Consider the following 14,493-nt stretch of genomic DNA (forward strand, 5'->3'; position numbering starts at 1 on the left):
TATTCGATATCGAGGAGCTGTGCGCGCCTCGCGTCGACAGTCGGTCCATACAATTTCCCCGCATCCGCAGCCTGCACCTCTCCAAGTCTGCGGACCATTCACGCAACACACCTCGACAGAAGATTCAACTACGACCAACTGACAACCACTCACAATCCTGGAGCCTCGAGGCTGAGGCGTCCACTCTGCAATAAAGCGACTTACTTTGGGTTCTCCTCTATCACGCACACGTCGCGTCGTTCCTTCGCCACGGGAGATGAATTGCGAATGTACTGCCCCTCCATCATCAGATCACGACTCATTGGATAAGACCCGCGATGTCTTACATTGTCCCAATCCACCCTCCTAGCGGTGTACGGCATGCTATCAAGTTGAACTTCCTGGAGCCTACCACGGACACACTCATTGTCGCGTGAGCACACTTTCCCAGCCTGCCTGTTGATAGGCCATACGCTAATGGCATGATCTAGGAAGGCGAATCGACTCCAAATATTCGAGCAAGGGCCGGAAGGCCTGAGCCTGCTGCACACGAAGACCGTCTATGGCTACATCACCATACTCGAGAAGCTCCGCCCGGAGTCTTCCAAGACCGACCACCTTTTTGTCGGGACCGATCGCTACCAATACTTTACTTGTTCATGGAACGCGCAGACAAAACAGCTGCAAACAGAGCAGAGCTATGTGGATCTGGCGGACAAGGTCCTGCGCAGCTCGCAAGAGTCGGACAGATGCCATGTGGACCCTACGCGGCGGTACATGACGCTGGAGCTGTACGATGGAGTAATTTCAGTTTTGCCCTTTGTTCAGCCTTCCAACAAACGGGTCAAAAGAGAAAGCACTTCCAACACTCAGGTCGGGGCCCTCGGCGAGCCGGTCCAGGTCAGAATTGAGGAGTTGTTGACAAGGTCATCTGCCTTTCTGGAAATGGATCCCGACTCAAAGGACAATCCGAGGCTGGCTATCTTGTGGGAAGACAACTTGGAGACCCCGCAACTGGTGCTGAGAGAGCTCAAGTACCGTGCGGGTGGAGAGCAGGCATCTGCAGATCTGGAGAGAGTGGCCGAACTCAAGGGGGACCAGCTCGATAAGGGCGTGAGCCATCTCATTCCCGTCCCGGTTCCGTACGGAGGCTTCTTAATTCTAGGCGACCACGCCATTCGCTACGTCGACCGCGACTTAAGCAATGTCGTTACTCAGCCTCTAGAAGACAGCTCGACGATATGGACTTGTTGGACCAACGTCGACGATCGGCGATGGCTCCTTGCGGACGACTACGGCAAATTGTTCTTTTTGATGATCGAGACTAGCTTTTCCGAAGTGATATCGTGGAGACTAGACCCTGTCGGAGTTACCTCAAAGGCTTCTTCCTTGATATATCTCGACGAGGGCTACGTCTTTGTGGGTTCGCATGCGGGCGATTCGCAAGTTGTGCATATCGAAGAGGAAGGGGTTCGCATCGTCCAGACATTCCCCAATATTGCCCCTATCCTAGACTTCACAATCATGGATCTGGGTCGAGGTGCCGAAGGTGGCGCAGCGCCCGAATTCTCTTCTGGTCAGGCCAGGATAGTGACAGCCTCTGGAGCCTGGCAGGATGGGAGCATTCGAAGTGTCAGAAGTGGTGTTGGTCTGGAAGAGATCGGTACGATTGGCGAGCTATCTCACATTATCGACCTGTGGGGTTTGAGCTCAACAGGGCTGGACAGCACGCAGGACACATTGCTTGTGTCTTTTGTCAACGAGACGCGAATATTCAAGTTTGATGCGGAAGCCTCAGTTGAAGAAGTCGACGACTTTCATCATCTCGAATTTTCCCAGCCAACGCTCCTTGCGACAAATCTTCCAGACCGAAAGCTCGTCCAGGTCTATGAGACCGGTTTCCGGATCACAGATCTTGAATCGAGTATGCTGACCCTGGAATGGAAACCACCCGATGCTGCGGCAAAGATAACGGCCGCAAGTGCAAATTCAGTCCATCTCCTCCTAGTGGAAGGCGGCCACACTCTCCATGTCTTCCACATCGCGACCAGCGACGCCAAACCTACTGTCTCAAAGACCTTCCCACCAAACTCACAAGTATCAGGAGTAACAGTTCCAGACACACAGAGCAACGTCTGTATCGTCTCCTTCTGGCAAACTGCCTCTGTTGCCATCCTTGACCTACACTCCCTCGACATCCTCCAATCACAAATAGTTGGCAGCCCTGGTACAGATATTCCACGATCAGTCCTGGTTGCTAACGTCCTGCCTGACGCTCCTCTGACTTTGTTTGTTGCAATGGCCGACGGCACAGTTCTGTCGTATTCGTTTGACCCTTTGAAGAACTCTCTGTACGGTATGACGAGGATTTTATTGGGAACCGAGCCCGTGTTCTTCAAACAACTACCCAAAGACAGCCGATCAGGCTTGTCCAATATATTCGCTTCGTGCGAACAGCCCTCTTTGATATATTCCTCCGAGGGTCGCATTATCTATTCAGCGGTAAACGCTGATAGTGCCTCTCGCGTGTGTAGCTTCAATTCTGAAGCATATCCCGGGGCCATTGCTATAGCGACTCCAAGCGAGCTGAAGTTGGCCCTGATCGGAACGGAGAGAACGACTCAATTGCAAACGCTTCCCGTTCGCGAAACAGTGAGATGTCTCACCTACGAACCCAAGGCTAAGATGTTCGCGATGGGCTGTGTCAGTCGAGCCATCGAGGACAATGCGGAAGTCACAATGAGCTCTGTCAAGATTGCGGATGAGGTGAGCTTCAAGGAGTTGCACTCGGTAGATCTGCAAGAGAAAGAGTTGGTAGAGTGTATTGTGACAACGGGCTCTTTCGAGACGGAGAATGAAGCCCGTGCGTACGGTGAGATGTTTGTGGTGGGGACAAGCCTTCTCGAGGAAAATGAATCGGGCGAGGAGTGTCCAAAAGGCCGAATACTTGTGTATGAGGTCAATAAAGAAAACAGGCTGGAGGAAGTTACTCAAATCAGGGTCAAGGGTGCGTGTAGGAGTCTGGCTATGTGCGAGGGGAAGATTGTGGCGGGCTTAGTGAAAACGGTAGGTTCTTGATCTTTTGTCGAGGCTTTGCAGCTGCTGACGATTTGAAGGTCGTTCTTTACGGACTGGTGCCCTCGTCGACAAGAGGAGACCACTCTCTCAAACTGGAAAAGCTGGCCACGTACCGCACGTCAACGAACCCGCTGTCTCTTGCCGTCATGCCTGCCACTCCTCGTAGACCAGCCTCAATCGCCGTTGCAGATCTGATGAAATCTTTGTCCATCCTTCAAGTCATCCACGACCCGTCTTCCTCGACAGGTTACACTCTGCAAGAAATATCGCGTCATTTTGCTACGCTTTGGTCTTCGGCGACTGCGGTCATCATGGAAAATGAATGGGTTGTTGCCGATATGGAAGGCAACTTAACCATGCTTAGGCAGGTTAAGGATGGCAGCGGTGCTAGTGGCTTTAACCGCCGGCTGGAAGTTACGGGAGAATTCCGGCTGGGGGAGGTTGTCAACAAGATTGTCCCTTTGACGCTCACTCCGACAGCCCAAAGGGAGAACCAAAACAACCACACAAAGAATGCCGAGCAGGCCGAGGATTTTTCAAGCCCGGATAGTCGCCGTTTTGGAGGCGCAGAGAAGTCGGTTGCTTCCAAGGTTGCGCGTCAGGGACCGATTGTCACTCCGCGGGCATTCCTGGCGACCATTGAGGGTGCGATATACATGCTTGCAACCATCAATCCAGGTTTCATGAACGTGCTTCTAACCTTGCAGTCCGCATTGGCAAATCGAGTGCAGGCCCCAGGCTATATGCCTTGGAGTAAGTTCCGGGCATGGAGGACTGAGGTGTCGGAGAAGGATGAACCGTTCAGAGTTGTGGACGGAGAGATGTTGGAGCAAGCGTTGTTGAGCATGACTGATGAGGAACTGGAAGGAGTTATTGGGGAAGGTGGCCTGACGGAGGAGCAGTTGGGAGTGACCGTACAGGAGGTGAGGACGTGGGGAGAAGAGCTGAGGCGATTGTGTTAGGGTCAGAAGCCAAAGCTCGGGACAAGGTGGGGTGCACGGAGGAGACACACCCCAGGATGAGGAGTAATACGATTGCTTATCGCCGGGTCTGGGCTCGTATACCTGTTAGAGGGCTTGCAAAAGCAGGGAATAGGAAGATCTGCAAGGATATCAAGAGTGTCGTCTCTCTATGGGAATGGGAGCGATGTCGGGTTGCGACACCGATGGCGCCAAGTCTGGAACTCATTATTCCAAGATCCCTCCGCCCCCCTCCCGCTCCGCTGTTGTCTTGGCACCTTTTGACGCCCTGCATACGCTCTCCACCATCATGCAGCCTGCCAGCCAGGGGGAACGGAACAATGCCAGTCAGCACGGTTGGCATTGATCGTCCGGCGGGACTGTGCAGCTGGGGAACAATGAGAAACTCTTTAGATGAGCCAAACAGAAAACAGATGCGTTGACCATTAGCCTTCCCTCCCGAAATCCACTCCTTGTAGCTTCACTTCAGTTCACTTCAATCATGGGCCGTTGGAGATGAATCAGGGCCTGGAAGTCTCATACCCAACAATGGAGATCCAGGTGTCAAGGTTTTCACTTCACTCTGATTTCCCTGGTCAAACAAATTGTTTCAACAGAGGCGGTGACGATTCACTTGCTAGAGCGGCAGGCAGGCAGGGGGGATCACCAGCCACCCACATGCTATTGTGCAGGTGAGACATTCATTCATTGTCTCTATTCAATGCTGTCATTCTTGGAGGCCGTGAGTGAATAGGTAGTGAATACGCATGACTTCTCATTGAGTCACCCTCGTCAAGGCGGCTGGGGGTTTGGAGGCATTTTGTCACCCGCGCACCACCAGCTCAAGTGAGTTTTCATATCACCTACAGGTAGTTTGCTTCTTCATTCTCAGATCTGCGCCTTAAAACCTCCAGCAAGCATTGACTTGTGGGTAATCATTCCTTCCTGCAAGCCTCTTTCAAAATCACCTGCGCATTGAAACCATCCTCAGCATTGGCCCTGACACAGCCAAATCAACTACACCAAACTTCCTCACAACATTCAAATCACTGTGTTTCCAATATCTCCTTCTACTCATCCAGCTCTTTCTTCCACCTTCAGTCGACCTGTCAACTGCCTCCCTCGCCGGTCTTCTCTCCATTGACCTGCATTTCTCCAATCCGCCCACTCCCACTCCCAAAACACAAAACATGTGCTACCGCCAAGCAATCGAATGGAAATGCCCCGACTGCGGCAAGAAATCGCGCGAAAACTCGTCGGCACAAATCAAGTGCCTCAACGACGGGTGCCGCAAGGTCCAACCCAAGCTCCGGCCCCAAATGAGATTCACCCGTCGCCCGTGCGGCACCTGTCAGCCTCGCAAGCTGTCCACCAGAAACAAGAGTGTGAGCATCGGCCGCATTGGGAACGGTGGCAGACCACGCGTCATGGTGGCTGATCCATTTGATGGGGATGATGAGATGCCGACCGCTGCTGGAGCCGCCGTTGGTCAGAAACGAGGTGAAGCGGAGGACGAGATGGAGCACAAGGCGCAAACCTTCGCACTTCAACAACTCAAACGGGAGATAGCAGGACTTCGAGCAAGACAAGGAGAGCAGCGACTTGAGCATTGTTCCGCCCCAGACGTTCATCTTGCTGGTCCGACTCGTGCCGGAGATGAACAGAGCCGCCTGTCAGCCGGTGGAGAACATCGACCGCTCGAACTGCGTCCTCGTCAAGATGCCGGGATTCGACGACACCGTGACATCGTCCAAGGACACCATGGACAACCACTCTCTGCTCCGGCCCGCATTGTTCTCAGCAACTTGTTCGAGCTTGTCTGAGGCACGCTTGTCATGAGTGTCCTGACGGATTGGCAATTCAGCAAGCATAACAGGAGTCATGGGAGGTCAAGGGATGGTCTTGGATACTTGGGTGGCGAGCTACTAGAGAATGGTGATGGACAATATTTCGCGAGGGAGCTCAGTCTTGTGCAAGGCGTATCGGTGACTGGCAGGCTTCAGCAAGGAACAGAATGTTTCTCGCTCGGCTGGTTTCACCATCTCGCCCCGGGGGGGGGGGGGGGGGGGGGGGGGGGGGGGGGGGGGGGAGGGTTGAATCAGCTTTTTTAATCAAAGGGATGGGCAATTGGGATAGAATACTCTAAGTCTCAACCTTCAGAATGAAAACACACTTGAGCTCAAGACCGCATTGATTCGTGTTCAATATCAAGGATGCGGTGAGATGATGTTGAGAAGGTACATTGGGAACAAGCTTCTGCGGGATAACGATTTTCCGACCGTTCCACCAGGCACAGCCACGCCGCCAGAGTTTCAGCCTGATGTTCCAGCGACAACCTCTCACCGCCCTTCATGTTTTCCCATATCGGTTCTGCTGCAACGGCGTTGTGGTAGAATAGCCTTGATATCAGCGCTGTACAAGCGACTACCACGCACGACGCTCAAGTTGAGGGGGAGAACGGCCACGCACAACTTGAACGTACTCCAGCTGAGACTTCAGAAAGACCACAGCACAATATGCGCCTGATCAATACAACTACACTTGGACTCGAGGAATTCGAAGGCTCCGACATTCCGCTGTATGCAATCCTCTCCCATACCTGGGGCGAGGGCGAAGTCACGTACCAGGACGTCCAGGCCCGGAAAGCGAAGGGTAAACTGGGCTACGAAAAGATCAAAAATACCTGCAAAAGGGCACGGGCGGACGGGTTCGACTATGTCTGGGTCGATACTTGCTGCATTGACAAGAAAAGCAGCGCAGAGCTTTCGGAAGCGATCAACTCGATGTGCAGCTGGTATCGAGATGCGATAGTGTGTTACGCATTTCTTGCCGATGTGTCGTCAAATTTCTCGGGTGGCCAAATTATGGTCGACGATTTCGAATTCTCGGACAGCAGATGGTTCACTCGAGGATGGACTCTCCAGGAGCTTATAGTGCCTCAAATATTGATATTTCTCGACAGGAACTGGCAAGAAATCGGTACCAAAGCAAGTCTCCAAAGAAAGATATCAGCTATCACTGATATTCCCGCCAATATCCTTGAAGGTGATATTGACTCTGCGAGCGTAGCACAAAAGATGTCATGGGCTTCTTGGAGAGAGACAAAGAGAGTTGAGGACCAAGCGTATTGTTTATTGGGATTGTTTGGCATCCATATGCCTCTGCTCTACGGAGAAGGGAAGAAGGCCTTTAGGAGGCTGCAAGAAGAAATTCTGAGGGTTTCGGACGATTATAGTATCTTCGCCTGGGAAAACAACTCCAGGGCTACCGAGGGTCTCCTTGCCACAACCCCATATCAGTTCCAGGATAGCATGGATGTGAAGGCAATGGATCAATCAACCACTTCGGGCGGAGCAGTGACGGTGGACAATAAAGGGATCCACTTGACACTCCGCATCAGCAAGCACGCTGTTCGTGACGAGGATCATTTTGCGCTCCTTCCATGCACAAGGGGAGGAAGGCAAATTGGAATCTATCTGCGACCGATTCCAGAAACGAAGGACATGTTCACAAGAAACATGGTGAAAGAGTCCATATTTCCTCTCACAGACCATTCTAATCTGCGGGATTACCTCGAGAGAAGTCTCTGTGTCCGACAGAGTCGTACAGAGCAGATCAACACGCCTCATTTACATGCTGCCGCGGCAGTGGGACACCGGGCGTTGGTGAATTTCTTGACTAGCAAGGGTATGGGATTAGAGTCCCGAGACCAGCATGGCAGGACGGCATTGTTTCTGGCGTCGGAGAATGGCCACCTGGAAGTGGTACGGCTTCTGCTCGACAAGGGCGCCAACCCGAATGCTCGAAGCAAATCCGGAGCAACACCACTAGATCTTGCGCAGATAGGCCCTCACGAGCCAGTAGTAGAGCAGCTGCTTGAGAAGGGTGCTGTCAGGAGGGTGCCTTGATTGCTTAACGGGTGGCCAAGCGATGGAATATTTCTCCAGTAGTGGCGGATTATTGGGCACTATAGTAGATAAAGGTCTCTATCGTCGTGACAGGTGCGGACTCTTTGAACGGAATAACGAATAAAAAGGTACGGCGAGTCTCAGGAACTGTCCTGATGGGCTATCCTGATCTACCATAGGGCCTAGGATGGTGCTTTCGTTGGCGGCGGATCACTGCCGTGACGAGCTTGTACAGCCCTTCTTCAATAAAGGCGTTGATCAAGATGTCAAGACTCGGCAGCATAGCCTTCTAGGTTCGCTAGTCGCTGCGATGGACGTATCGGAAGGATCACTAGTCGGCGGGGGCCGCTTCTTCACCAAAACGTCCTCATTCTTCTACTGGTCGCGTGGTTTCCCCGCGATGCCCAATGTGGAAATCCTAAATCGGCTCAGGACCCACCTCCGGGCTCTGGATGCGTGGATGAAGGACGTTGGGCTGACTGGCAACAAGTTCCATATGAAAAGAAAAATCACGAAAGCTCACAGCATGCCTATATACGGGCATTGAACATGTCGCCTCGCACACGAAAAGGGACATCCTACGTCAGGACGTATATGAATCCTGTCTGCAAGTAAAGAGGTCCGGTCCCCGAGAGCAATAATTCCCAGATTCTCGTCGACCAGAACGCATTTCTATACCAGAGACCAAGAAAATGAATGCAGATAACAGGTGTTTATTCCTCCCGCAGTTGACTGACTTTATTGACCCTTCGCCGGCAGCGGCCTGCCAACTCCGCCGCCCTCACCACATCTTCGACCTCAGAGTTTGGGCACAAGGGACGAAATGCTTGTTGGAATCTTGCCTTGCCGTGGACCAAGCGGTAAACACACGCCGAGCGAGAACGAAACCGGACGTAACGCCTTAGCAGTGGAACTCGACAGAATGACGGATGATCTCGCCCGCGGACGGCGTCAGGCAGACCGCAGCGCCTAACAAGCCTGGCAGTGGGTGAAAAGCAAGATGTCAACATACTGCTCGACGTTGACATCGCTCCACATTTGGGAAGGAATTGAGGATCGGAGGTGGAGCGCGTCGCGGACGACCATGGGAATAGAGTCGGTCATCATGGAACGAGGGCTGATGCGAGCTTGGAAATTTCCGACTTGTCGCGTTCCGTATGCGAGAGTGAAGCTTACGTGCCCATGTAAACCGATGATTCTACTGAGAGAAGCTTCGGTCGGTCCCTTGCCTAGGCTACGTGCCGCATGCAGACAGAATCAGGATTGACTATCCGCTCATGGTGACGAGGGATTTGACGGAAGACCTGTGACCCGAGAGAATCTCAAGCTGCTGTTCTGGCTCCTCTGGCTCGACGAACCAGTCTGTTGGCTTGCAATGGAGGCCGCAGTGCCGGGTCTAGCTCTAAAAGCTGTGGTGCGAAACCGGCGATAGTCGGAGCTGGTCGAGGAAGTGAAGGATTGGGCCAGCGTTGGTAAACCATGCGCAAGTGTCGTTTTCTCCCTTAAAGGGAATGCTTGCACAGCCGACGCCGTTTGCTGGACTTTTAGAGTATTCCATCCTTCTTCAACATCCGTTTCTGTCATGGTACCAGAGATGGGGAGAATACTGGCGATTCCCATCGTAATCCTTCTTAGACGGCTGTCGGGAATATTGGATGTGTGTAAAAACCTCGGGTTGAACTTCGGGGAGAAATGGTCAATGATTGATTCAATCATCGCGTTGTATCGTGGAGGATATTCAATCCCTTGTCTTATGTCCTGGATGCTGCAACGGAGCAGATCCGAGAGAAGCGGATCCGAGGCACTTGGAAACAACTCCATTTCAAGATTTCGCCTCCCGATCAGAATCGGCTCCAACAGGAACGGAATAACAGCAACTGCAAGGCCATTCAAGTCACAGGGAAGGCCTCGGTGATTGTCACTCTCTGAGTGGTTCGACCCCACAGGATAAGCAGCCCTGTCTGCCAAACATTCTTCGAGGATTGAGCAAGCCACTTCCTGAGCGTTGTAGTCACCACGCTGTATCGAGTCCTCTCGAAAAGGTTGATCAAACATGTGGGAATTTCTCTTTATATATGATTTAACCTTGTCAACGGCAAAGCGAAAGCACCTGCGGGTGGTTTCGCACTCACGGAGGTGTTCCATTATTTGGCCTTGCCCGAGAGTCATACAACAGCCTGGTGCTCCTCCACAATCTTTGTTGAGCTTGTCGTTGCTCAGGTGCATAGCAGTGACCGCCCAATAGGCTAAATCTTCGTGCGATTCTAGCAAGGCAATGGTCAGAGTTCCGGTATTTTCGTGAATGCATTGCCTCTCCACAGCTTCGAGATATTTCCAAGTTCGGACGTCATGCATAGACGGGAGAGGGTATTGCTGTAGCAATGTACTCCGGACATCTTCAATCAACATGCTCACAATCTGCTTCTGCACAGTAGTTGAGGCAGATCTCGCACAGTTTATAGCACCAAGAACCATCCGTGGATGAGCACTGTCGACAGTTTTCTTATTTTCGCGAAAATGGAAGTAGATGAGGAAGTACAGGTTGAACGCTTCAGTAAAGTCTCGGAGGATGAAAATTATAGTCGCCATATTTTTCAGCTTCGCAGCACGGTCCATGCTATCCTGAGTCCCCAACATGGTAGTTGTGTAAAGATCGAATGCAGTTCTGCTCAACCGATACGTCGAGGGGAGGGGTGCCGAAACAATGCCCACCGCTGATGACGACACAACCATCTCTGGGCCCTGGGGGCCATGCAACCGCCGAGTTGCAAAGATAAGCGAGGAATCCAACGACTGTATGACGGTCTTGCATCCTGACAGGAACTGCACTCCATGCTCTGCGGCTTCGGTGGCCAATCCAGTGGGTTCGGATTGGCTCGTCCCACTGTCAATAGCAGACCGGGCTGCTATCATCTCGTAATCACGATGTTCCTTAGGCTGTCCATGAGATTGTTCGCTATCGACCATAAACACATCTTCAAAACGCAAGTGAACGCAATCCGTAGGTGGAGGTTTAGATTCAGGACTTTCGGGCCTGTTGGATGCTTCGAGGCCCGACTTGTGTCCAGATACACTGGGACTCGTGCAGCCATGAGTGGGCGTGGCATTGTCGCCCTGGGACAGCGGCGCGTCGCTTCTTGATGTATTCAAAGCGACTGGACACTGTGGCTGCTTGTAGAAACAGATGTTATGTTCCTTCAACAATCCGTCAAGTTGCGCGAGGGTGACGGGCCTTCCAATCAAAGATCGAACCTCAAGTTGCATGTCGTGTCGACTGCTACCTTGTTCTTGAAGCAGCCGAAGTCGCGGTCCAAGCATAGCTCTCTCTGCTTTGGACAATCTTGCGTTGTAACGCGACGAGTTTGGTTCCACAGGGATGAACCGCGTGTAAGGCTCTCTGGACGAGGCTGACTGAGCCATGGCTGTGCAGTGTAGAAATGCGTGCGATCGAACTCCAGGTTCCTGGACCGTCTTAAGGCAAGCCCCGATCAGTGCAAAGTATGGTGAAGGCAAGGTAGAGAGAGAATGAAATATCTCGAATTCATGGTGAACGGCTTTTGAAGCACCCGGGCGCCCGCACAGGTTGGGTTGAACCAGGCAAGAATCGTGAATTCCATTTCAAGACTAGCCCCAGTTCTTGGGAAGGAGCCATTGGCCAATGGGAATGCATTGTGGGGTAGAGGGCCACCCGTGATAGAGCGCCCCGAATCACCCAATCACCACTGTACACCTTGCAAATGTGGAGCATTCAAATGACCTCTGACATAGGAGAGTTCGGGCAGCAGGAAAAGGAACAACTGTGGAGTTTGAAACTTGATCGAAACATCCTTGCAGCGGCCTCCCCATATGGTCTTGCTATACCTCGTGCTCTGCCCACCATAGAACACAGCCCACCTTGGACTATTCGCGTGTCACGGTGAGCGTCCACGGTTCGTAAATGTCTATCAGCAAAATTTGAGAAGCAGGGCAGTAGGGTATTAAAAGTAACGAAGGTTGATCATGGAAGTAGAAGTCAGTCCTATCCTTGCACATAGTATGTATGTATATTCCCTCGTGGCCAAATTTGTTCTCAGCCTTGCCCTGACGAGGCTCGGCGTCTCCTGGTTTACTGCCATCGCCAATAGCTCCCCAAAAGCCGGCTTCGTAATATATCCATTCTTTTCAACAAGGTCAGCTTTAACACATGTTGTGCAATTTCCACTGTGGAGGAAGGCGGATCTTGCTTGGCTCTTCCCGCTGTTGACTCTCGGCGTCCCCGGTGTCATCGCGGTCTCCAATGCGTTCCGACTAATGGTCGTCGTTGATATCGACGATGGTCTTCTTCCACTTGCGTGCCGGAACACGGCGGTTGAACAAGATGTCGATCTCGCGGTAGGACCGATTCTTCATCTCTGGTAGCCAGATATAAGCCATGACCAAGCACACGAACGCGGTACCAGCCCAGACGTAGCCGCACTTGCCACCAAGGTTTGCTTGGTCTGGGTTGAGCATATAGCTTGCTAGGAAGATGCAAGGGATGTTGACAGCGTAGTAGCTACCACGTCCGACACCAGTGGTTAGAGGCCTGAGACGGATGGATGACGTCTCTCCGATGATGACCCATGAGGCAGGAGCTGGTCCTAGGCAGAATAAGACGGAGACGATAAGGCCAAGAGATGCTTGCGCCAGGGAAGCTGAGTTTGACACCCCGACTGAAGCTGCAATACCGAGAGCGATCAAAAGGATGCAGTTGAAGGCCGAGCCCCAAAGATATATAGTCCGTCGGCCCAGGTAGGTCGTGAGAATCCAAGAGAGCATGACAAAGACCGCCTGTAGGGCAGAAGTAATAAGACCAAGGGCAAATGCGGTGTTAGTGGAGATGCCCGCGCCTGCTCTTATGTTAGTCTGTGGACAGGTGTGCAGGAGGAGTAACAACTCACGCTCGAAGAAGTACACGGCCTGATTGGCAATGAGGTTACCGGTCAAGTTCTGAGCAGCGTACACACCGCACACAATAAGCGTCCGGTAGCGATCGGTGCCTTTCCACAGTTCGATGAGACTGGGTTCTTTCTCGGTCTTCTCAAGCTCGACAGTACGACGCATCATGGCCACCTGATCGGCAGAGTTGTCAAGCATAGACGAGCGTCCTAGGCGTCTGACGGCCTTTTGTGCCTCTTCGAGCCTTCCCTTCCGAACCAGCCACCAGGGCGATTCGGGTCCCCACCAAATGAGTAGGGCCAGGGGAGTGGGGAACAGCCATTGAAGCGCGATAGGAATTCTAGGTCTTGCTGTTAGCAGAAAGCTTATGAGCCTGACGTCGGGCAAAGCACGTACCTGTATGCTTCTTCGCGGTCCAAGCTGTTGTAATGATAGGTGACGCCGCCCACAATAATCGCTCCGACAGCCCAGAACATCTGAAGCATCTGAGTTGCAGGGGCTCTCAGCCTGAGGGGGACGATCTCGCTGCAGTATGCTGGTGCATTGGCGATGAAGACGCCCCAAGGAATGCCTTCGAGAACCTGGGATCCAAACAGGACTCCCAGTGAGTTGCCAAAATAAAAGACAAAAATGAAGCCGTTCAAAGCCATGAGGCCGCCGATGGTTGCCCACCGGTATCCGATGGCACTAGTGATCGGTCCGGCAAGGAAGACGCCAATGAAGGCACCGACTGGCCCGCCACACTGAAAAGCAGACTGCCATGCGGCTGTAATGAAATATTTGTCTTGGCTGGCATTGTATTGGCCGAAGTCTTGGGCGAATCGAGGAAGAGCAATGAAGTTTCCCATCAAGAAAACGCAGTAGGCCTCCATGATCTGGAGATAGTCAGAGAGATCGCTCAATAAAGACGGCAGTGATATGGGTGGCGAGGAAACCTACGATGGTGCATGACATGACAAATGCCCACCAGCTGGCAGAGGGATAGGCTCGAACCGCCTCAATGACGCCCATCCTGTGTTCAGTATGCTCTGCCTCGATCGCACCCGCCCTGTTGTAATCGAGCTTCTCATTGGTCTCATCGACATGGTATACCGAGGACTTCTGCATCTCAACCTCATACTCGCCATTGGGCGAGTCCGATATGACTTGGTCGGCCATGTTGAATTGTGGTCTGCCTTACTGTTTGCTGGGCAGGAGAATGGCGAGATGGAGAGCAGAACAGGAGAGCGTTCTGGAAGTCTTTATCCTCAGAGTCGCACTTTTGCCGGATCCAAGCTTGACGCACTTAAGCATATGTTCTACGTATGGGAGGCGATTTTGCTCGGCCCCGGCTTCCCCGACTTCCCCACCTCATCACCCTTCTAGGCATTATTCCGTGCGCAGCGTTACATTTCTGTTACATCTGGGGTCGACTCGTGGAGACATGGGGATTCAAATCAAGCCCAGAAATGCCCAGTTCTGACTCGGTGCAGCTAAGCCCGATCCCGCACATGGCGTGCGCGAGGGATTTCGGGCACAGCTCCACCGAGAGCAGGTGTGATAGAATGGTCGGCATATTGACCGACGAGGGTGGATCCTGGGGATCTCAAGGTGCAGCTATATCAACCAATCATGGAGCAAGTTGGCGCACTGAGGGGACCAGTGGCGTGGAG

The 14,493-nt window shown here is 52.6% G+C and overlaps 4 protein-coding genes across 4 annotated transcripts; 2 read left to right on the forward strand and 2 right to left on the reverse strand.

Moving 5' to 3' along the window:
* Nucleotides 1-107: 107 nt before the first annotated feature.
* Nucleotides 108-4,482, forward strand: PV07_01202 (uncharacterized protein). The gene is made up of 3 exons (XM_016387712.1): nt 108-412; nt 471-3,045; nt 3,096-4,482. The coding sequence occupies exons 1-3, from the start codon at nt 318-320 to the stop codon at nt 4,017-4,019; spliced, it is 3,594 nt and encodes a 1,197-aa protein (XP_016254640.1). The 5' UTR covers nt 108-317; the 3' UTR covers nt 4,020-4,482.
* A 2,050-nt stretch (nt 4,483-6,532) lies between these two features.
* On the forward strand, nt 6,533-7,924 carry PV07_01203 (uncharacterized protein; the record flags this gene model as incomplete). Its single annotated transcript, XM_016387713.1, has 1 exon — nt 6,533-7,924. One exon carries the CDS (start codon nt 6,533-6,535, stop codon nt 7,922-7,924), a length of 1,392 nt encoding a protein of 463 aa, XP_016254641.1.
* A 1,275-nt stretch (nt 7,925-9,199) lies between these two features.
* PV07_01204 (uncharacterized protein) lies at nt 9,200-11,344 on the reverse strand (the record flags this gene model as incomplete). The annotated part of the gene is made up of 1 exon (XM_016387714.1): nt 9,200-11,344. One exon carries the CDS (start codon nt 11,342-11,344, stop codon nt 9,200-9,202), a length of 2,145 nt encoding a protein of 714 aa, XP_016254642.1.
* A 595-nt stretch (nt 11,345-11,939) lies between these two features.
* PV07_01205 (uncharacterized protein) lies at nt 11,940-14,064 on the reverse strand. Its single transcript, XM_016387715.1, has 4 exons — nt 13,781-14,064; nt 13,238-13,716; nt 12,844-13,181; nt 11,940-12,792 (listed from the first exon to the last, which is right to left on the reverse strand). Exons 1-4 carry the CDS (start codon nt 13,997-13,999, stop codon nt 12,212-12,214), a joined length of 1,617 nt encoding a protein of 538 aa, XP_016254643.1. The 5' UTR covers nt 14,000-14,064; the 3' UTR covers nt 11,940-12,211.
* Between the last annotated feature and the right edge of the window lie 429 nt (nt 14,065-14,493).

Source organism: Cladophialophora immunda (genome assembly GCF_000835495.1).
Source record: "Cladophialophora immunda strain CBS 83496 unplaced genomic scaffold supercont1.1, whole genome shotgun sequence".
NCBI classification, from domain to species: Eukaryota; Fungi; Ascomycota; class Eurotiomycetes; order Chaetothyriales; family Herpotrichiellaceae; genus Cladophialophora; species Cladophialophora immunda.

What these genes read in the sequence shown, in the direction of transcription:
- PV07_01202 (XM_016387712.1), top strand. Translation starts at nt 318, where the DNA reads ATGTCTTACATTGTCCCAATCCACCCTCCTAGCGGTGTACGGCATGCT. An exon ending in ACGGACACACTCATTGTCGC is followed by an intron (nt 413 to 470) that starts GTGAGCACACTT and finishes GGCATGATCTAG; the next exon opens with GAAGGCGAATCGACTCCAAA. An exon ending in TGGCGGGCTTAGTGAAAACG is followed by an intron (nt 3,046 to 3,095) that starts GTAGGTTCTTGA and finishes GACGATTTGAAG; the next exon opens with GTCGTTCTTTACGGACTGGT.
- PV07_01205 (XM_016387715.1), bottom strand. Translation starts at nt 13,999, where the DNA reads ATGGCCGACCAAGTCATATCGGACTCGCCCAATGGCGAGTATGAGGTT. An exon ending in GACCGCGAAGAAGCATACAG is followed by an intron (nt 13,182 to 13,237) that starts GTACGTGCTTTG and finishes AGCAAGACCTAG; the next exon opens with AATTCCTATCGCGCTTCAAT. An exon ending in GGCCGTGTACTTCTTCGAGC is followed by an intron (nt 12,793 to 12,843) that starts GTGAGTTGTTAC and finishes ACATAAGAGCAG; the next exon opens with GCGCGGGCATCTCCACTAAC.